We start from the raw sequence: 23,462 nt of genomic DNA, 5'->3' as shown, positions 1-23,462 counted from the left end.
GGACAGAGGGAAGGCTGGGGTAATGACAGGACAGAGGGAAGGCTGGGGTAATGACAGGACAGAGGGACGACTGGGGACATGACAGGACAGAGGGAAGGCTGGGGACATGACAGGACAGAGGGAAGGCTGGGGACATGACAGGACAGAGGGTAGGATTGAATGGCGGGAACCCGGATATCGAGATTTACCGGGATTCACTGCCCATTTCCCAATATAAATAACAAGGAGAAACCGTTAAATTATAATAAATTATTTACAGTATATGAAGAGCTGTTGCTGGAATTAAATTCCTCTGTTTTAATACCCGATTAAAATCAAAAACTCTGTCAATTCATAAGAATTTGTATGACCCTTATTTGTATAAAATGGACAGAGACCAGTCTTAAAGTCAAACAGCAGCCTTTATTCACGAGAGTACTGCTCATTACACATTTTACCACAGGTTATAAACTGACAATGACGTCATTAGTTTCAGTACCAGCCCGTGTCATCTCCGCTCTAGTACAATGGCTGTATGGTTCTCACATGGCTCTCCCTATTAAGATAATATATGACCGAGTCAAGGTAAGCTTGTGTAGATAAGCCTTCTAGCCAGACTGGCTATAAGTTCATTCATTTCTACCAAGGTACAGACAGTCATTGTTCTAATTCTTGATTATATTTACATACATTATATTCAGTACTAGGATTAAAAAGAAAATTCATACATATACAGTAACATAATAGTATTCTGATTAGTCAGTCCTGATTGAAATGTATACATAATTAGTCATCATTGATAAAAAAATCCCTTAACAATGGCGTTAAATGATATGCCATGTCTAGATCAAGCTTCTCTGCATGATGAATCAAAGAGGAGGGAGGTAGACAGCCCATCTCAGTGTGGAGCTCTGTTCCATAGAGGAGGGAGACAGACAGCCCATCTCAGTGTGGAGCTCCGTTCTATAGAGGATAGAGACAGACAGCCCATCTCAGTGTGGAGCTCTGTTCCATAGAGGAGGGAGACAGACAGCCCATCTCAGTGTGGAGCTCCGTTCCATAGAGGATAGAGACAGACAGCCCATCTCAGTGTGGAGCTCTGTTCCATAGAGGAGGGAGACAGACAGCCCATCTCAGTGTGGAGCTCCGTTCCATAGAGGATGGAGACAGACAGCCCATCTCAGTGTGGAGCTCCGTTCTATAGAGGATAGAGACAGACAGCCCATCTCAGTGTGGAGCTCCGTTCCATAGAGGATGGAGACAGACAGCCCATCTCAGTGTGGAGCTCCGTTCTATAGAGGATAGAGACAGACAGCCCATCTCAGTGTGGAGCTCCGTTCTATAGAGGAGGGAGACAGACAGCCCATCTCAGTGTGGAGCTCTGTTCCATAGAGGATAGAGACAGACAGCCCATCTCAGTGTGGAGCTCCGTTCCATAGAGGATAGAGACAGACAGCCCATCTCAGTGTGGAGCTCTGTTCCATAGAGGAGGGAGACAGACAGCCCATCTCAGTGTGGAGCTCTGTTCCATAGTGGATAGAGACAGACAGCCCATCTCAGTGTGGAGCTCCGTTCTATAGAGGATAGAGACAGACAGCCCATCTCAGTGTGGAGCTCCGTTCTATAGAGGCTAGAGACAGACAGCCCATCTCAGTGTGGAGCTCCGTTCCATAGAGGAGGGAGACAGACAGCCCATCTCAGTGTGGAGCTCCGTTCCATAGAGGATGGAGACAGACAGCCCATCTCAGTGTGGAGCTCCGTTCCATAGAGGATGGAGATAGACAGCCCATCTCAGTGTGGAGCTCCGTTCTATAGAGGATGGAGACAGACAGCCCATCTCAGTGTGGAGCTCCGTTCCATAGAGGATAGAGACAGACAGCCCATCTCAGTGTGGAGCTCTGTTCCATAGAGGAGGGAGACAGACAGCCCATCTCAGTGTGGAGCTCCGTTCTATAGAGGATAGAGACAGACAGCCCATCTCAGTGTGGAGCTCCGTTCCATAGAGGAGGGAGACAGACAGCCCATCTCAGTGTGTAGCTCCGTTCCATTGTGGAGGGAGACAGACAGCCCATCTCAGTGTGGAGCTCCGTTCCATAGAGGATAGAGACAGACAGCCCATCTCAGTGTGGAGCTCTGTAGAGGAGAGACAGACAGCCCATCTCCAGTGTGGAGGATAGAGGACAGACAGCCCATCTCAGTGTGGAGCTCCGTTCCATAGAGGATAGAGACAGACAGCCCATCTCAGTGTGGAGCTCTGTTCCATAGAGGATAGAGACAGACAGCCCATCTCAGTGTGGAGCTCCGTTCCATAGAGGATGGAGACAGACAGCCCATCTCAGTGTGGAGCTCCGTTCTATAGAGGATAGAGACAGACAGCCCATCTCAGTGTGGAGCTCCGTTCCATAGAGGATGGAGACAGACAGCCCATCTCAGTGTGGAGCTCCGTTCTATAGAGGATAGAGACAGACAGCCCATCTCAGTGTGGAGCTCCGTTCCATAGAGGATGGAGACAGACAGCCCATCTCAGTGTGGAGCTCTGTTCCATAGAGGATAGAGACAGACAGCCCATCTCAGTGTGGAGCTCCGTTCCATAGAGGATAGAGACAGACAGCCCATCTCAGTGTGGAGCTCCGTTCCATAGAGGATAGAGACAGACAGCCCATCTCAGTGTGGAGCTCTGTTCCATAGAGGATAGAGACAGACAGCCCATCTCAGTGTGGAGCTCTGTTCCATAGAGGATAGAGACAGACAGCCCATCTCAGTGTGGAGCTCCGTTCTATAGAGGCTAGAGACAGACAGCCCATCTCAGTGTGGAGCTCCGTTCCATAGAGGAGGAGACAGACAGCCCATCTCAGTGTGGAGCTCCGTTCCATAGAGGATGGAGACAGACAGCCCATCTCAGTGTGGAGCTCCGTTCCATAGAGGATGGAGATAGACAGCCCATCTCAGTGTGGAGCTCCGTTCTATAGAGGATGGAGACAGACAGCCCATCTCAGTGTGGAGCTCCGTTCCATAGAGGATAGAGACAGACAGCCCATCTCAGTGTGGAGCTCTGTTCCATAGAGGAGGGAGACAGACAGCCCATCTCAGTGTGGAGCTCCGTTCTATAGAGGATAGAGACAGACAGCCCATCTCAGTGTGGAGCTCCGTTCCATAGAGGAGGGAGACAGACAGCCCATCTCAGTGTGGAGCTCCGTTCCATAGAGGAGGAGACAGACAGCCCATCTCAGTGTGGAGCTCCGTTCCATAGAGGATAGAGACAGACAGCCCATCTCAGTGTGGAGCTCCGTTCCATAGAGGATAGAGACAGACAGCCCATCTCAGTGTGGAGCTCCGTTCCATAGAGGATAGAGACAGACAGCCCATCTCAGTGTGGAGCTCCGTTCCATAGAGGATAGAGACAGACAGCCCATCTCAGTGTGGAGCTCTGTTCCATAGAGGATAGAGACAGACAGCCCATCTCAGTGTGGAGCTCCGTTCCATAGAGGATAGAGACAGACAGCCCATCTCAGTGTGGAGCTCCGTTCCATAGAGGATAGAGACAGACAGCCCATCTCAGTGTGGAGCTCCGTTCCATAGAGGAGGGAGACAGACAGCCCATCTCAGTGTGGAGCTCCGTTCCATAGAGGATAGAGACAGACAGCCCATCTCAGTGTGGAGCTCCGTTCCATAGAGGATAGAGACAGACAGCCCATCTCAGTGTGGAGCTCCGTTCCATAGAGGATGGAGACAGACAGCCCATCTCAGTGTGGAGCTCCGTTCTATAGAGGATAGAGACAGACAGCCCATCTCAGTGTGGAGCTCCGTTCCATAGAGGATAGAGACAGACAGCCCATCTCAGTGTGGAGCTCCGTTCCTATAGAGGATAGAGACAGACAGCCCATCTCAGTGTGGAGCTCCGTTCTATAGAGGAGGGAGACAGACAGCCCATCTCAGTGTGGAGCTCTGTTCCATAGAGGATAGAGACAGACAGCCCATCTCAGTGTGGAGCTCCGTTCCATAGAGGATAGAGACAGACAGCCCATCTCAGTGTGGAGCTCCGTTCCATAGAGGATAGAGACAGACAGCCCATCTCAGTGTGGAGCTCTGTTCCATAGAGGATAGAGACAGACAGCCCATCTCAGTGTGGAGCTCCGTTCCATAGAGGATGGAGACAGACAGCCCATCTCAGTGTGGAGCTCCGTTCTATAGAGGATAGAGACAGACAGCCCATCTCAGTGTGGAGCTCCGTTCCATAGAGGAGGGAGACAGACAGCCCATCTCAGTGTGGAGCTCCGTTCCATAGAGGATGGAGACAGACAGCCCATCTCAGTGTGGAGCTCCGTTCTATAGAGGATAGAGACAGACAGCCCATCTCAGTGTGGAGCTCCGTTCCATAGAGGATGGAGACAGACAGCCCATCTCAGTGTGGAGCTCCGTTCTATAGAGGATAGAGACAGACAGCCCATCTCAGTGTGGAGCTCTGTTCCATAGAGGAGGGAGACAGACAGCCCATCTCAGTGTGGAGCTCCGTTCCATAGAGGATAGAGACAGACAGCCCATCTCAGTGTGGAGCTCCGTTCCATAGAGGAGGGAGACAGACAGCCCATCTCAGTGTGGAGCTCCGTTCCATAGAGGATGGAGACAGACAGCCCATCTCAGTGTGGAGCTCCGTTCCATAGAGGATGGAGACAGACAGCCCATCTCAGTGTGGAGCTCCGTTCCATAGAGGATGGAGACAGACAGCCCATCTCAGTGTGGAGCTCCGTTCCATAGAGGATAGAGACAGACAGCCCATCTCAGTGTGGAGCTCTGTTCCATAGAGGAGGGAGACAGACAGCCCATCTCAGTGTGGAGCTCCGTTCCATAGAGGATAGAGACAGACAGCCCATCTCAGTGTGGAGCTCCGTTCCATAGAGGAGGGAGACAGACAGCCCATCTCAGTGTGGAGCTCCGTTCCATAGAGGAGGGAGACAGACAGCCCATCTCAGTGTGGAGCTCCGTTCCATAGAGGATAGAGACAGACAGCCCATCTCAGTGTGGAGCTCCGTTCCATAGAGGATAGAGACAGACAGCCCATCTCAGTGTGGAGCTCCGTTCCATAGAGGATAGAGACAGACAGCCCATCTCAGTGTGGAGCTCCGTTCCATAGAGGATAGAGACAGACAGCCCATCTCAGTGTGGAGCTCTGTTCCATAGAGGATAGAGACAGACAGCCCATCTCAGTGTGGAGCTCCGTTCCATAGAGGATAGAGACAGACAGCCCATCTCAGTGTGGAGCTCTGTTCCATAGAGGATAGAGACAGACAGCCCATCTCAGTGTGGAGCTCCGTTCCATAGAGGAGGGAGACAGACAGCCCATCTCAGTGTGGAGCTCCGTTCCATAGAGGATAGAGACAGACAGCCCATCTCAGTGTGGAGCTCTGTTCCATAGAGGAGGGAGACAGACAGCCCATCTCAGTGTGGAGCTCCGTTCCATAGAGGATGGAGACAGACAGCCCATCTCAGTGTGGAGCTCCGTTCTATAGAGGAGGAGACAGACAGCCCATCTCAGTGTGGAGCTCCGTTCCATAGAGGAGACAGACAGCCCATCTCAGTGTGGAGCTCCGTTCTATAGAGGGAGACAGACAGCCCATCTCAGTGTGGAGCTCCGTTCCATAGAGGATAGAGACAGACAGCCCATCTCAGTGTGGAGCTCCGTTCCATAGAGGATAGAGACAGACAGCCCATCTCAGTGTGGAGCTCCGTTCCATAGAGGATAGAGACAGACAGCCCATCTCAGTGTGGAGCTCCGTTCCATAGAGGAGGGAGACAGACAGCCCATCTCAGTGTGGAGCTCCGTTCCATAGAGGATAGAGACAGACAGCCCATCTCAGTGTGGAGCTCCGTTCCATAGAGGATAGAGACAGACAGCCCATCTCAGTGTGGAGCTCCGTTCCATAGAGGATAGAGACAGACAGCCCATCTCAGTGTGGAGCTCCGTTCCATAGAGGATAGAGACAGACAGCCCATCTCAGTGTGGAGCTCCGTTCCATAGAGGATGGAGACAGACAGCCCATCTCAGTGTGGAGCTCAGTGTTCTATAGAGGATAGAGACAGACAGCCCATCTCAGTGTGGAGCTCCGTTCCATAGAGGAGGGAGACAGACAGCCCATCTCAGTGTGGAGCTCCGTTCCATAGAGGATAGAGACAGACAGCCCATCTCAGTGTGGAGCTCCGTTCCATAGAGGATAGAGACAGACAGCCCATCTCAGTGTGGAGCTCTGTTCCATAGAGGATGGAGACAGACAGCCCATCTCAGTGTGGAGCTCTGTTCCATAGAGGATAGAGACAGACAGCCCATCTCAGTGTGGAGCTCCGTTCCATAGAGGATAGAGACAGACAGCCCATCTCAGTGTGGAGCTCCGTTCTATAGAGGCTAGAGACAGACAGCCCATCTCAGTGTGGAGCTCCGTTCCATAGAGGAGGGAGACAGACAGCCCATCTCAGTGTGGAGCTCCGTTCCATAGAGGATGGAGACAGACAGCCCATCTCAGTGTGGAGCTCCGTTCCATAGAGGATGGAGATAGACAGCCCATCTCAGTGTGGAGCTCCGTTCTATAGAGGATGGAGACAGACAGCCCATCTCAGTGTGGAGCTCCGTTCCATAGAGGATAGAGACAGACAGCCCATCTCAGTGTGGAGCTCTGTTCCATAGAGGAGGGAGACAGACAGCCCATCTCAGTGTGGAGCTCCGTTCCATAGAGGATAGAGACAGACAGCCCATCTCAGTGTGGAGCTCCGTTCCATAGAGGAGGGAGACAGACAGCCCATCTCAGTGTGGAGCTCCGTTCCATAGAGGAGGGAGACAGACAGCCCATCTCAGTGTGGAGCTCCGTTCCATAGAGGATAGAGACAGACAGCCCATCTCAGTGTGGAGCTCCGTTCCATAGAGGATAGAGACAGACAGCCCATCTCAGTGTGGAGCTCCGTTCCATAGAGGATAGAGACAGACAGCCCATCTCAGTGTGGAGCGTTCATAGAGGATAGAGACGACAGCCCATCTCAGTGTGGAGTTCCATAGGATAGAGACAGACAGCCCATCTCAGTGTGGAGCTCTGTTCCATAGAGGATAGAGACAGACAGCCCATCTCAGTGTGGAGCTCCGTTCCATAGAGGATAGAGACAGACAGCCCATCTCAGTGTGGAGCTCTGTTCCATAGAGGATAGAGACAGACAGCCCATCTCAGTGTGGAGCTCCGTTCCATAGAGGAGGGAGACAGACAGCCCATCTCAGTGTGGAGCTCCGTTCCATAGAGGATAGAGACAGACAGCCCATCTCAGTGTGGAGCTCTGTTCCATAGAGGAGGGAGACAGACAGCCCATCTCAGTGTGGAGCTCCGTTCCATAGAGGATGGAGACAGACAGCCCATCTCAGTGTGGAGCTCCGTTCTATAGAGGATAGAGACAGACAGCCCATCTCAGTGTGGAGCTCCGTTCCATAGAGGATGGAGACAGACAGCCCATCTCAGTGTGGAGCTCCGTTCTATAGAGGATAGAGACAGACAGCCCATCTCAGTGTGGAGCTGGAGCCGTTCCATAGAGGATAGAGACAGACAGCCCATCTCAGTGTGGAGCTCTGTTCCATAGAGGAGGAGACAGACAGCCCATCTCAGTGTGGAGCTCTGTTCCATAGTGGATAGAGACAGACAGCCCATCTCAGTGTGGAGCTCCGTTCTATAGAGGATAGAGACAGACAGCCCATCTCAGTGTGGAGCTCCGTTCTATAGAGGCTAGAGACAGACAGCCCATCTCAGTGTGGAGCTCCGTTCCATAGAGGAGGGAGACAGACAGCCCATCTCAGTGTGGAGCTCCGTTCCATAGAGGATGGAGACAGACAGCCCATCTCAGTGTGGAGCTCCGTTCCATAGAGGATGGAGACAGACAGCCCATCTCAGTGTGGAGCTCCGTTCTATAGAGGATGGAGACAGACAGCCCATCTCAGTGTGGAGCTCCGTTCCATAGAGGATAGAGACAGACAGCCCATCTCAGTGTGGAGCTCTGTTCCATAGAGGAGGGAGACAGACAGCCCATCTCAGTGTGGAGCTCCGTTCTATAGAGGATAGAGACAGACAGCCCATCTCAGTGTGGAGCTCCGTTCCATAGAGGAGGGAGACAGACAGCCCATCTCAGTGTGGAGCTCCGTTCCATAGAGGAGGGAGACAGACAGCCCATCTCAGTGTGGAGCTCCGTTCCATAGAGGATAGAGACAGACAGCCCATCTCAGTGTGGAGCTCCGTTCCATAGAGGATAGAGACAGACAGCCCATCTCAGTGTGGAGCTCCGTTCCATAGAGGATAGAGACAGACAGCCCATCTCAGTGTGGAGCTCCGTTCCATAGAGGAGGAGACAGACAGCCCATCTCAGTGTGGAGCTCTGTTCCATAGAGGATAGAGACAGACAGCCCATCTCAGTGTGGAGCTCCGTTCCATAGAGGAGGGAGACAGACAGCCCATCTCAGTGTGGAGCTCCGTTCCATAGAGGATAGAGACAGACAGCCCATCTCAGTGTGGAGCTCCGTTCCATAGAGGATAGAGACAGACAGCCCATCTCAGTGTGGAGCTCCGTTCCATAGAGGATAGAGACAGACAGCCCATCTCAGTGTGGAGCTCCGTTCCATAGAGGATAGAGACAGACAGCCCATCTCAGTGTGGAGCTCTGTTCCATAGAGGATAGAGACAGACAGCCCATCTCAGTGTGGAGCTCCGTTCCATAGAGGATAGAGACAGACAGCCCATCTCAGTGTGGAGCTCCGTTCCATAGAGGATAGAGACAGACAGCCCATCTCAGTGTGGAGCTCCGTTCCATAGAGGATAGAGACAGACAGCCCATCTCAGTGTGGAGCTCCGTTCCATAGAGGAGGGAGACAGACAGCCCATCTCAGTGTGGAGCTCCGTTCCATAGAGGATAGAGACAGACAGCCCATCTCAGTGTGGAGCTCCGTTCCATAGAGGATAGAGACAGACAGCCCATCTCAGTGTGGAGCTCCGTTCCATAGAGGAGGGAGACAGACAGCCCATCTCAGTGTGGAGCTCCGTTCCATAGAGGAGGGAGACAGACAGCCCATCTCAGTGTGGAGCTCCGTTCCATAGAGGATAGAGACAGACAGCCCATCTCAGTGTGGAGCTCCGTTCCATAGAGGATGGAGACAGACAGCCCATCTCAGTGTGGAGCTCCGTTCCATAGAGGATAGAGACAGACAGCCCATCTCAGTGTGGAGCTCCGTTCCATAGAGGATGGAGACAGACAGCCCATCTCAGTGTGGAGCTCCGTTCTATAGAGGAGGGAGGTAGACAGCCCATCTCAGTGTGGAGCTCCGTTCTATAGAGGATAGAGACAGACAGCCCATCTCAGTGTGGAGCTCCGTTCCATAGAGGATGGAGACAGACAGCCCATCTCAGTGTGGAGCTCCGTTCCATAGAGGAGGGAGACAGACAGCCCATCTCAGTGTGGAGCTCCGTTCTATAGAGGAGGGAGACAGACAGAGCTCCGTTCTATAGAGGAGGGAGACAGACAGCCCATCTCAGCGTGGAGCTCCGTTCCATAGAGGAGGGAGACAGACAGCCCATCTCAGTGTGGAGCTCCGTTCCATAGAGGATGGAGACAGACAGCCCATCTCAGTGTGGAGCTCCGTTCCATAGAGGATAGAGACAGACAGCCCATCTCAGTGTGGAGCTCCGTTCCATAGAGGATAGAGACAGACAGCCCATCTCAGTGTGGAGCTCCGTTCCATAGAGGATAGAGACAGACAGCCCATCTCAGTGTGGAGCTCCGTTCCATAGAGGATAGAGACAGACAGCCCATCTCAGTGTGGAGCTCCGTTCTATAGAGGATAGAGACAGACAGCCCATCTCAGTGTGGAGCTCCGTTCCATAGAGGATGGAGACAGACAGCCCATCTCAGTGTGGAGCTCCGTTCCATAGAGGATGGAGACAGACAGCCCATCTCAGTGTGGAGCTCCGTTCTATAGAGGAGGGAGACAGACAGCCCATCTCAGTGTGGAGCTCCGTTCTATAGAGGATAGAGACAGACAGCCCATCTCAGTGTGGAGCTCCGTTCTATAGAGGATAGAGACAGACAGCCCATCTCAGTGTGGAGCTCTGTTCTATAGAGGATAGAGACAGACAGCCCATCTCAGTGTGGAGCTCCGTTCCATAGAGGATAGAGACAGACAGCCCATCTCAGTGTGGAGCTCCGTTCTATAGAGGAGGGAGACAGACAGCCCATCTCAGTGTGGAGCTCCGTTCCATAGAGGATAGAGACAGACAGCCCATCTCAGTGTGGAGCTCCGTTCTATAGAGGAGGGAGACAGACAGCCCATCTCAGTGTGGAGCTCTGTTCTATAGAGGATAGAGACAGACAGCCCATCTCAGTGTTGGAGCTCCGTTCCTGTTCTATAGAGGAGGGAGACAGACAGCCCATCTCAGTGTGGAGCTCCGTTCTATAGAGGATAGAGACAGACAGCCCATCTCAGTGTGGAGCTCCGTTCCATAGAGGAGGGAGACAGACAGCCCATCATCTCAGTGTGACAGACAGCTCTCGTTCTATAGAGGAGGGAGACAGACAGCCCATCTCAGTGTGGAGCTCTGTTCTATAGAGGATAGAGACAGACAGCCCATCTCAGTGTGGAGCTCCGTTCTATAGAGGAGGGAGACAGACAGCCCATCTCAGTGTGGAGCTCTGTTCTATAGAGGATAGAGACAGACAGCCCATCTCAGTGTGGAGCTCCGTTCTATAGAGGATAGAGACAGACAGCCCATCTCAGTGTGGAGCTCTGTTCTATAGAGGAGGGAGACAGACAGCCCATCTCAGTGTGGAGCTCCGTTCTATAGAGGATAGAGACAGACAGCCCATCTCAGTGTGGAGCTCTGTTCTATAGAGGAGGGAGACAGACAGCCCATCTCAGTGTGGAGCTCCGTTCCATAGAGGAGGGAGACAGACAGCCCATCTCAGTGTGGAGCTCTGTTCCATAGAGGATAGAGACAGACAGCCCATCTCAGTGTGGAGCTCCGTTCCATAGAGGATAGAGACAGACAGCCCATCTCAGTGTGGAGCTCTGTTCCATAGAGGATAGAGACAGACAGCCCATCTCAGTGTGGAGCTCCGTTCCATAGAGGAGGGAGACAGACAGCCCATCTCAGTGTGGAGCTCTGTTCCATAGAGGATAGAGACAGACAGCCCATCTCAGTGTGGAGCTCCGTTCCATAGAGGAGGGAGACAGACAGCCCATCTCAGTGTGGAGCTCTGTTCCATAGAGGATAGAGACAGACAGCCCATCTCAGTGTGGAGCTCCGTTCCATAGAGGAGGGAGACAGACAGCCCATCTCAGTGTGGAGCACCGTTTCATACCAAATGGCATCTAATTTATACATCTCCATCTGGCTTTCGATGGTCAACCTTCTTTTTTTAATTGTAAAGATTTTTTTATTTTTTATTGCAGCTGCAGCGTTTCATAACAGCTTGTCACTCGAGTATCTTTGCTTTAAAATCATTGATTTGAGCAATCTCTCGCTGTCTGCCTCTCTCCTTCTCCATAAACTCCATTCAAATTGCCTCCGACGTCGGTATTTCCTCTTATGAATCCGACAGGGAGAAAGTTATACTTTCTAACAGCCACCATTTGTTAGAGATTAAGTGTTGTAGAGAGAGTTCTCGTCATGGACAACTTGTATCTACAATAGAGAAGGTTATTTTGGGATTAAAATCTCCTTTGCTGAAACATGGCATTTCTCATAGGGGACAAGTGCACACGATTTTAAAGAAGGATACTGACAAACTGAATTTAGCGTTCAGTTTTAAGATTGATGGGTTTGATTATGTGTGCTACGCTGCTACTGAATCAATGAAATGCTTTGGGTGTGGAAGACAGGGGTATTTGGTGCGTAATTGTCCAGAGAATGAGCGCGCAGAGCTGGGTTGCAGCGCGGGTGCAGCTAAATTACCTGTGAGAAGCGATTGTGCAGTTGTGGTAGGGCAGGGGGGGGGCAGTAGGTGAGACTGTGATTGAGATCACTGAGGGGGTGCTGGAAAATGAAATGGGAGTTCAAGAGGGGAGTGAAGCAATATAAAATGAAGCAGCTGTTTTCAAAAGGACGAGTAAAAGGAAGAATTTAAGGGGTGAAGAAGGTTCTAATTCTAACAGGAAGTAGAGATGATGAATCAGTTGAGGATAAACAGGAAGTAGAGATGGTGGAGTTCTCTTCTGGGGATGATAGTGAGGCCTCTGATGCGTCACAACAAAATAGCGAGAGAAATGGGGTGGAAGGGAGGTGTGGGATTGAAAAAGTATGTCAATTTCTGAATTTGACAAACAGGAAGAAATATATGCAGGATTAAAATGTAACTGATTGTTTTTTCCTGAAAGTGAATTGTTCATTGAATCAGCAAAGTTTCTGATGTCAAAAATAACAGGTGGAGGTATGATAAAATTGTTAGACTAAAGAAAGTGGTTCTGATGTCATAAAGAAAGTGGTCCTGATGTCATAAAGAAAGTGGTTCTGATGTCATAAAGAAAGTGGTTCTGATATCATAAAGAAAGTGGTTCTGATGTCATAAAGAAAGTGGTTCTGATGTCATAAAGAAAGTGGTTCTGATGTCATAAAGAAAGTGGTCAGGAGAGTGACAACATTTTCGATAAAGAAAGTGGTCAGGAGATAACATTTCCCTGATTCAGGATTTTTTTGGATGTCTCTAGGGCTATTGGATTGGATGCTGGTCTAATTTCAATTGATCAAGAAAAGGGATTTGACCGAGTTCAACATCAGTACCTCTGGGGCCACTTTGGAGGCTTTCGGTTTCAGCTCTACTTTTATTGCCATGATCACGGTGATATATGGTGACATTGAGAGTGTATTGAATGTTAACGGTGGCTTGAGTGCTCCTTTTAAAGTGTGTTGAGGAACTAGACAGGGGTGTTCGTTGTTGTCCGTAATGTTGTATGCCATGGCTATAGAGCCACTACTAAATAGCATTAGAAGTCGCATTGAAGGGGTGTACCTTTCAAAGGATATTCCTCCTATTCGCCTCTCAGCCTATGCTGATGATGTAGTTATTTTGGTGAAAAATCCAGCGGAGGTGAATAGTTTGAGTCTTGGTTGATCGGTTTAAAGGAATATCCTCTACAAAGGAAAAATGGGGAAAAAGTTGTGCTTTACAGATTGGGAAATGGTCTGGAGGGATCATGGCTTTGCCAGGGGGGTTGGAATTGTGGAAGGGAGGGTTCAAGTATCTTGGAGTGTAGCTGGGGGATGAGGGATGATGGCTTTGCCAGGGGGTGGAATGTTGGAAGAGAGGGTTCAAGTATCTTGGAGTGTAGCTGGGAGATGAGGGATCATGGCTTTGCCCAGGGGGTGGAATGGTGGAAGGAGGGTTCAAGTATCTTGGATTGTACCAAGGGGACGAGGGGACAAAGGAAAACAATTGTAATGGGGTGGTTGAAATGGTGGAAGGGAGGATGAGGAGATGGTGGTGGTTGATATCTAGAATGTCATTTGGGGGGGTCACTATAATTGTTGATAATGTGGTTGCCTCTGCACTGTGGCATCGGTTGTCATGTTCAGAGCCACAGTCAAGCTTTCTGGCCTACAGGCAATTATTGTAGATTTTTTTTTTTTTTGGGGGGTAAATATCATTGGGTTCCACAAAGTGTCCCGTATTTGTCAAAAGAGGAGGGGTGACAGGGACTTGTACATCTTGCTAGTAGGGCTGCTGCTTTCCGGTTTCAGTTTATTCAAAGGGTGCTTTTTGGACCGGAAAATGTGGTGTGGAGAGGGGTGGCAGGTCTGGTGTTACAGCAGGTAGGGGGATTGGATTTAAAGAAGGCTTTATTTTTGGTTGATAGTAGCCAGAGTTCGAGGGATGGAGTACCTCCGTTTTACAGAGGCCTTCTTAGGGTTTGGAGTATAACGAAGGTGTCCAGACGCACTAAGGCTGAGTCAGTGCATTGGCTGCTGGAGGAACCTCTGGTGTTTGGGGCAAGACTGGATTGTATAACTGAAGCTATTTCACACTTCTCCAAGATGATGCTGAAGGGCAAAATCATCACCCTAAGGAAATTAATGGACATGGCTGGGCCCACATTAATGGATGGAGGACGGGTGGCTGAACATTTTGGGGGTGGGGTCGGAAAGGATTGTCGGACAACTGCTGGAAAGTTGCAGGAAGGCTCTGTCAGCAGAAGAGGGGATTATGCTCAAGAGTTACTACAAAAAGACAAGATGAAGACGCCCCATTTCCCAGACTAAGGATTACACCCAATATCCCAGAGTCAGACAGAAAGGCTTTATTACTGGATTTGAGAGGGTTGGAAGAGGTGGGGTTGGAAGAGGTGGGTTTGGATGAGGTGGGTTTGGATGAGGTGGGGTTGGATGAGGTGGGGTTGGATGAGGTGGGGTTGGAAGAGGTGGGGTTGGATGAGGTGGGGTTGAGAGAGGTGGGGTTGGATGAGGTGGGGTTGGATGAGGTGGGTTTGGAAGAGGTGGGGTTGGATGAGGTGGGATTGGAAGAGGTGGGGTTGGAAGAGGTGGGTTTGGAAGAGGTGGGGTTGGGTGAGGTGGGGTTGGATGAGGTGGGTTTGGAAGAGGTGGGGTTGGATGAGGTGGGGTTGGAAGAGGTGGGGTTGGAAGAGGTGGGGTTGGAAGAGGTGGGATTGGAAGAGGTGGGGTTGGAAGAGGTGGGATTGGAAGAGGTGGGGTTGGAAGAGGTGGGATTGGAAGAGGTGGGGTTGGAAGAGGTGGGATTGGAAGAGGTGGGGTTGGAAGAGGTGGGATTGGAAGAGGTGGGATTGGAAGAGGTGGGATTGGAAGAGGTGGGGTTGGAAGAGGTGGGATTGGAAGAGGTGGGATTGGAAGAGGTGGGGTTGGAAGAGGTGGGGTGGAAGAGGTGGGGTTGGAAGAGGTGGGGTTGGAAGTGGGGTGGAAGAGGTGGGGTTGGATGAGGTGGGGTTGGAAGAGGTGGGGTTGGAAGAGGTGGGATTGGAAGAGGTGGGGTTGGAAGAGGTGGGATTGGAAGAGGTGGGGTTGGAAGAGGTGGGATTGGAAGAGGTGGGGTTGGAAGAGGTGGGATTGGAAGAGGTGGGGTTGGAAGAGGTGGGGTTGGAAGAGGTGGGATTGGAAGAGGTGGGATTGGAAGAGGTGGGGTTGGAAGAGGTGGGGTTGGAAGAGGTGGGGTTGGAAGAGGTAAATAAAGATGAATTGAAAAGACACTCCTTGGAGTGGCAGCATGGAGAGCACTATACAAGCCACCATTACTAAAGGGGACTGGTGATATGTAATGGAGGGTGTTGATGACAAGGTAAAGCCAGCATGGAGAACACTGTTCAACCCACCGTTACTAAAGGGGACTGGTGATATGTAATGGAGGGTGTTGATGACAAGGTAAAGCCAGCATGGAGAACACTGTACAGGGGACTGGTGATATGTAATGGAGGGTGTTGATGACAAGGTAAAGCCAGCATGGAGAACACTGTACAGGGGACTGGTGATATGTAATGGAGGGTGTTGATGACAAGGTAAAGCCAGCATGGAGAACACTGTACAAGCCACTGGTACTAAAGGGGACTGGTGATATGCAATGGAGGGTTTTGCATGGCATCATTGCAGTTAATGCTTTTGTATCTGTTATTAATTCAGATGTCGGAGATGTCCTTTATGTAATATAAGATACATTTTCACTGGTTTATGGAGTGTGAGAGGATAAAACCTATTTTTGAAATACTAGAGTCTCTCTCTCTCTCTCTCTCTCTCTCTCTCTCTCTCTCTCTCTCTCTCTCTCTGTCTCTCTCTCTCTCCCTCTCTCCCTCCCTAGTATAATAGGCTCAGACTCCCTACAGGGATCTATAACTTCATGATGTGGGTATCATTTTACTGTTGTACACACACAGAAGACTCTTCAACATGACACATTACTTACCATCCAGAAGGTCCCGGATTTTGTCCATGTAAATTTCAAAATAGGACACCTGGTGAAGAGAGGAGAGAACACATTGAGAGAAACTCATCTTTGAGAGGAAAGTGGACTGATTATATGAATCTGCCAAATAATGATGAACTGGCATTAAATGTTAGACATTAAACACAGAGATGTGGTTCTGGGTGCAGAGATGATTAAAAAGAGTTGTGATTTAGGCAAATGCACATTTAGTATTCATATACAATTCATCAGTCCAGAGTCCATGAATACAGACACAGTTGTCAGTGATAATAACCTGATGCAGCAGACAGGTTTGTTCAATATCTTTCTGTTGAACTAAATACTGATGTTTGTGATGTTTTATTAAATATAATGCATATACAGTATACATCCACAGTAACTCCAGTGATGACAGAGGGCTATGCATAGAAATATATTGAAAAGAACAGACGTCAAGACCAATTCAAGTCAATGATGGCGTGCATAATGGTTGGTCTGGCAGCCATTTTGATTGTATCCATGCCAGGAAATAAAATCAGGTGCTGTTATTTGTTGAGTCAACTTAACCTGACATTACAACAAATACGTTCCACTGCATGAGCCAAATCAGTTATGCCGCGTTCACGTCATGTCAGAAACGCCTACATTTCCGACTTGCTAACCTAGGTGGAAGAGTCAGATCCTGAGTTTCCCACTTGGGAGGTACCAGAATCAACCAATAGGAAGCTCTATGCAAATAACTTACTTTTCAAATTTCCGACATGCCGTGAACGCGGCATTAGCATCATTTGAATTAACAATGTACATTACCATAGAAATGATTATCTATATACTATGGCAGGACAATAATAGCCAGACAATAATAGCCAGACTAGCAGACACATCCACTCCAATGATTATAGAGGTTTATAGTGGATTCAGACATGTCACAGTTGTTCTCAGTTATGGCTAGTTGGTATCCTAGTTTGGTCCGGTCCTAGATGTGTTTTAGCCAAATCCTCTGCTCCTCTCCCCTGGAGAATGGCAATAACAACCAGAGGGGTTTAGAGTATAGAGAGTACAGATATCTGGGACACCAGGATACTGGTGCAGAACTACACAGTACAGATCTTGATGTAGAACTCTCTTTTCTGTTCCCAAGGGACCCATTGAAAGCTCTCTGAAGACCTCCTAGGGTTCTAGCGACAGCTGGTTGAGAATCACAGCTTTAGCCAACTCCCCTGGACTATCGGAGAATGGGAATAACAGCCAGAGGGCTTTAGATATCTGGGACACCAGTCTACTGGTGTAGAACAACCTGTTGTCAGTACAGACCAGAGAATCATGGAGGAACACAGACATCCCACCCTCAGGTATGGTTAAACGGTGCAGAAGTCTGGTCCAGTGTTCTGTATGACTTTGAGACAAATAGCAGGAAGAGTTGGCTTACGGATATTCAGATCTAGGACACCAAAAAAAGGAGAGTGGTGATGTCATCCACTAAATAGATGAACTAGATAGAGAGACGGGTGTGGGGATAGATGACAGAGAGACAGGTGAGGGGATGACAGAGAGACAGGTGAGGGGATAGATGACAGAGAGACAGGTGAGGGGATAGATGACAGAGAGACAGGTGAGGGGATAGATGACAGAGAGACAGGTGAGGGGATAGATGACAGAGAGATAGGTGAGGGGATAGATGACAGAGAGACAGGTGAGGGGATAGATGACAGAGAGACAGGTGAGGGGATAGATGACAGAGAGACAGGTGAGGGGATAGATGACAGAGAGACAGGTGAGGGGATAGATGACAGAGAGACAGGTGAGGGGATGACAGAGAGACAGGTGAGGGGATAGATGACAGGTGAGGGATAGATGACAGAGAGACAGGTGAGGGGATAGATGACAGAGAGACAGGTGAGGGATAGATGACAGAGAGACAGGTGAGGGATAGATGACAGAGAGACAGGTGAGGGATAGATGACAGAGAGACAGGTGAGGGGATAGATGACAGAGAGACAGGTGAGGGGATAGATGACAGAGAGACAGGTGAGGGGATAGATGACAGAGAGACGGGTGAGGGGATAGATGACAGAGAGACAGGTGAGGGGATAGATGACAGAGAGACAGGTGAGGGGATAGATGACAGAGAGACAGGTGAGGGGATAGATGAAAGAGGTATAGTGTAACAGGGCATGTTTCGAACCGATGCCCTAGAGGGGCAGTGTGTCGTCCAGAGTCTGCAGCACTACCCCTGGACCACACTTCTGGACTATTAATGCCGAGCAGGGCTAAAGGTGCATTTTATGGTGAAAACTATCTTCCCCAAACATGAAACTCACACACTGCTTATATATGTAGTTAGGCTCTACACTCCTTGTTAATACTAGTTAGGCTCTACACTCCTTGTTAATACTAGTTAGGCTCTACACCCCTTGTTAATACTAGTTAGGCTCTACACCCCTTGTTAATACTAGTTAGGCTCTACACTCCTTGTTAATACTAGTTAGGCTCTACACTCCTTGTTAATACTAGTTAGGCTCCTCACCCCTTGTTAATACTAGTTAGGCTCTACACCCCTTGTTAATACTAGTTAGGCTCTACACCCCTTGTTAATACTAGTTAGGCTCTACACCCCTTGTTAATACTAGTTAGGCTCTACACCCCTTGTAAAGGGGTGTCAGGGAAACATTACATACTTACCTGATTTGTTTGATATTAATAGTAAATGGTTATATATTTAACTAAGAGTAAGACTGGCCTGCTAATGCTGAGTTTTTATGGTGTTCACTCTAGCTTCCTGCAGTTAGTCTGGGCATCTGGTTAAAGAAATGGGTTTTGGTAAGGATAGCTTGAGCTGACAATGACTTTGTGATAAACTTCTAAAAGCTGGCATTCTATAGAAAAGATGTTTGTGTGTGACTCGAGATGGAGATGGAGATAGAGATAGAGATGGGGATAGAGATGGGGATAGAGATAGAGATGGAGATGGAGATAGAGATGGGGATAGAGATAGAGATGGAGATGGAGATAGAGATGGGGCTAGAGATAGAGATGGGGATAGAGATAGAGATAGAGATAGAGATGGAGATGGAGATAGAGATAGAGATGGGATAGAGATAGAGATGGAGATGGAGATAGAGATGGAGATAGAGATGGAGATAGAGATGGAGATAGAGATAGAGATGGAGATGGGGATAGAGATGGGGATGGAGATAGAGATGGGGATAGAGATGGAGATGGCGATAGAGATGGGGATAGAGATAGAGATGGAGATAGAGATAGAGATGGGGATAGAGATGGAGATAGAGATAGAGATGGAGATGGAGATAGAGATGGGGATAGAGATGGAGATAGAGATAGAGATGGAGATGGAGATAGAGATGGGGATAGAGATGGAGATAGAGATGGAGATGGAGATAGAGATGGGGATAGAGATGGAGATGGCGATAGAGATGGGGATAGAGATAGAGATGGAGATGGCGATAGAGATGGGGATAGAGATAGAGATGGAGATGGAGATAGAGATGGAGATGGAGATAGAGATAGAGATGGTGATAGAGATGGAGATAGAGATAGAGATGGGGATAGAGATAGAGATGGAGATGGAGATAGAGATGGGGATAGAGATGGAGATGGAGATAGAGATGGGGATAGAGATGGAGATGGCGATAGAGATGGGGATAGAGATAGAGATGGAGATGGCGATAGAGATGGGGATAGAGATAGAGATGGAGATGGAGATAGAGATGGAGATGGAGATAGAGATAGAGATGGTGATAGAGATGGAGATAGAGATAGAGATGGAGATGGAGATAGAGATGGGGATGGAGATGGAGATAGAGATGGGGATAGAGATAGAGATAGAGATGGAGATGGCGATAGAGATAGAGATGGGGATAGAGATGGAGATGGAGATAGAGATGGAGATGGAGATAGAGATAGAGATGGGGATAGAGATGGAGATAGAGATAGAGATGGAGATGGAGATAGAGATGGGGATAGAGATGGAGATGGAGATGGCGATAGAGATGGGGATAGAGATGGAGATAGAGATAGAGATGGGGATAGAGATGGAGATAGAGATAGAGATGGGGATAGAGATGGAGATAGAGATAGAGATGGAGATGGCGATAGAGATGGGGATAGAGATGGAGATAGAGATAGAGATGGAGATGGAGATAGAGATGGGGATAGAGATGGAGATAGAGATGGAGATGGAGATAGAGATGGGGATAGAGATGGAGATGGAGATGGAGATAGAGATGGGGATAGAGATGGGGATAGAGATAGAGATAGAGATGGAGATGGAGATAGAGATGGAGATAGAGATGGGGATAGAGATAGAGATGGAGATAGAGATAGAGATAGAGATAGAGACATTGCTTTGGCAATGTTAACACATGTTTCCCATGCCAATAAAGCCCTTGAATTGAAAAATTGAATTGATAGAGATAGAGATGGAGATGGAGATAGAGATGGAGATGGAGATGGAGATAGAGATAGAGATAGAGATGGAGATGGAGATGGAGATAGAGATGGAGATAGAGATAGAGATAGAGATGGAGATGGAGATGGAGATAGAGATAGAGATAGAGATAGAGATGGAGATGGAGATGGAGATGGAGATGGAGATAGAGATAGAGATGGAGATGGAGATGGAGATAGAGATAGAGATAGAGATATCCTAGAAGAGTTTAGAACAATGTCTCGTTGTCTCATCTTTCCTGGCATCTGGGAAACTAGGTCGGGTAGGAAGTAAAACAACATCCTGTGCAGATAACCAGGAGATGGACCAAGGTGGCTTATGGGACCGATAGAAATGACTGACTGGGCATTTAGGGCATATATAAGATCGCTATTTTTTCATTATCAGTTAAGCTCTCGGCAACACAACCTGAAGTGTGCAGTCGGCGGGATCATTACAGCAAATAATGAATCAATGTTGAATAAAGAGAATTGTCCAAGTCTCTCTCAGTACTGACATTTCCACTACAGCGGATTAATGTGCTTCATTTTAAGAAGTTATTTGGCCACTTTAGTTGCGACACAAACCATATCAAAACAGATAGGACTATGGGCTAGACTACATGAGGTGTGATACTAACCTTATAGGACTATGGACTAGACTACATGAGGTGTGATACTAACCTTATAGGACTATGGGCTAGACTACATGAGGTGTGATACTAACCTTATAGGACTATGGACTAGACTATATGAGGTGTGATACTAACCTTATAGGACTATGGACTAGACTACATGAGGTGTGATACTAACCTTATAGGACTATGGACTAGACTATATGAGGTGTGATACTAACCTTATAGGACTATGGACTAGACTACATGAGGTGTGATACTAACCTTATAGGACTATGGACTAGACTATATGAGGTGTGATACTAACCTTATAGGACTATGGACTAGACTACATGAGGTGTGATACTAACCTTATAGGACTATGGACTAGACTACATGAGGTGTGCTACTAACCTTATTAAAACATATAGGCCTATGGGCGAAGCTACATGAGGTGTGCTACTAACCTTATTAAAACATATAGGACTATGGACTAAGCTACATGAGGTGTGCTACTAACCTTATTAAAACATATAGGCCTATGGGCGAAGCTACATGAGGTGTGCTACTATAATTTGAAGAAGTCGCAAAAAAAAGGAATTGTTTCTTATGCTGGGATTCATTCACAAGTAGTATCAGAGCTTGGAGATGCCTAATTACCGTGACGAAACAGTCACCTGGTATTTGACTGCCTTCATGACTCATGACAGCAGGTGTGGGGGTAATACAGTCATCGTAACAGCCCTGGTCATGACTCATGACAGCAGGTGTGGGGGTAATACGGTCACCGTAACAGCCCTGGTCATGACTCATGACAGCAGGTGTGGGGGTAATCCGGTAACCGTAACAGCCCTGGTCAGGACTTATGACAGCAGGTGTGGGGGTAATACGGTCACCGTAACAGCCCTGGTCATGACTCATGACAGCAGGTGTGGGGGTAATACAGTCACCGTAACAGCCCTGGTCATGACTCCTGACAGCAGGTGTGGGGGTAATACAGTCACCGTAACAGCCCTGGTCAGGACTCCTGACAGCAGGTGTGGGGGTAATACAGTCACCGTAACAGCCCTGGCGCAGACAGACGGTGTCATCGTCAATAGAATGCAGACCTTAATGTGGAACTCCAGGTTTTCATCCATGGCGAATATGTGATTGAAGATGTCCTCTGCAATTCTGGGGATGATCCCCATCCCATGTGGGTCATGAAGCTTGCCCTGAAAGAGGAGAGAAGAGAGGGAGTTAGTGAGGAGAGAAGAGGGAGAGTTAGGGTTGGAGAAGGGGGGAGTTAGAGAGGAGGAGAGAGAAGAGAGGGAGTTAGTGAGGAGAGAAGAGGGAGAGTTAGGTAGGAGAAGAGGGAGAGTTAGGGTTGGAGAAGGGGGGAGTTAGAGAGGAGGAGAGAGAAGAGAGGGAGTTAGTGAGGAGAGAAGAGGGAGAGTTGGGTAGGAGAAGAGGGAGAGTTAGGGTTGGAGAAGGGGGAGTTAGAGAGGAGGAGAGAGAAGGGGGAGTTAGGGAGGAGGAGAGAAGGGGAGAGAGTAGAGAAGAGGGGAAGAGGGAGAAGGGGGGTTAGAGAGGAGGAGAGGGAGAGAGAGGAGAGGGAGAGAGAGAAGGAGAGGGAGAGAGAGGAGGAGAGAAGAGGGAAGAGGAGAAGGGGAGTTAGAGAGGAGGAGAGGGAGAGAGAGGAGAGGGAGAGAGAGAGGAGGAGAGGGAGAGAGAGGAGGAGAGGGAGAGAGAGAGGAGGAGAGAAGAGGGAGAAAGAGAGGAGTAGAGAAGAGGGAGAGAGGGGGAGGTTAGAGGAAGAGTGGGAGTGGGAGAAAAATAATGTGAAAAGATGAGGGAGAGAGAGAGGCGGAAAAGAAGGAGGAACAGGGGACAGGGACTTAACTTGGAAGAGATTCAGAATATATTTACAGGAGAGGAGGCAGGACCGTAAATCATTTAAAGCCGTGGGGACTTGAACTACTGTGTTTCTCAACCGAGGTCATCCTCCGGTACACCCAATACAGCGATGCACCATTTCTGCGCAAGCCTGGCACAACTACATCCCAGTCAGCTCTTCAACTAATCATCAAACCATTGATTAGTTGAATTAGGTGTGCTTGTGCTGGGCTGGAACAATACATTGTCAACATTAAGGGTACTACACTAGGACTGCAGTTGGTCTCAGTGGTGTAAACTCATTCTCCGGTAGTGGTAGTGCCAACAGAAGGAATAGGGTTCCATTTGGAACACAGAAAATAGTTTTTTGTTTTTTTACAAGAAATAGTCTACAAAGAGGTCTCTCCAAACCCTGCCGTACACTGACCTCCATAGTGTGAGTCTTTCCAGAGGAGGTCTGTCCGTAGGCGAATATGGTGCCATTGTATCCCCCCAGAACATCTAGAGACAGGAGACAGAATGTGTTCAACGGAACAGTACATCTAGAGAAAGCTGGATGGTAGTTTTACTGTAAAACCATCTGGTTAGGAGACAGGAGACAGACAGGGGACAGAGAGAGAA

The 23,462-nt window shown here is 48.9% G+C and overlaps 1 protein-coding gene across 1 annotated transcript in view; it reads right to left on the bottom strand.

Moving 5' to 3' along the window:
• Positions 1-23,462, bottom strand: part of LOC115122996 (kinesin heavy chain-like) — a 208,625-nt gene that overhangs the window by 74,484 nt on the left and 110,679 nt on the right. The window contains exons 3-5 of the mRNA XM_065000738.1: positions 23,269-23,342; positions 22,076-22,180; positions 15,907-15,955 (exon numbers count right to left, since the gene is read on the bottom strand). Coding sequence (XP_064856810.1) covers positions 15,907-15,955; positions 22,076-22,180; positions 23,269-23,342 — 228 coding nt within the window. The remainder of the gene's footprint in view (positions 1-15,906; positions 15,956-22,075; positions 22,181-23,268; positions 23,343-23,462) is intronic.

The sequence above is a fragment of the Oncorhynchus nerka genome, linkage group LG15, assembly GCF_034236695.1.
Source record: "Oncorhynchus nerka isolate Pitt River linkage group LG15, Oner_Uvic_2.0, whole genome shotgun sequence".
In the NCBI taxonomy this organism is placed as follows: Eukaryota; Metazoa; Chordata; class Actinopteri; order Salmoniformes; family Salmonidae; genus Oncorhynchus; species Oncorhynchus nerka.
The sequence above is the reverse complement of the archived record's forward strand: the minus strand, read 5'-3'. Positions and strand labels throughout refer to the sequence as shown.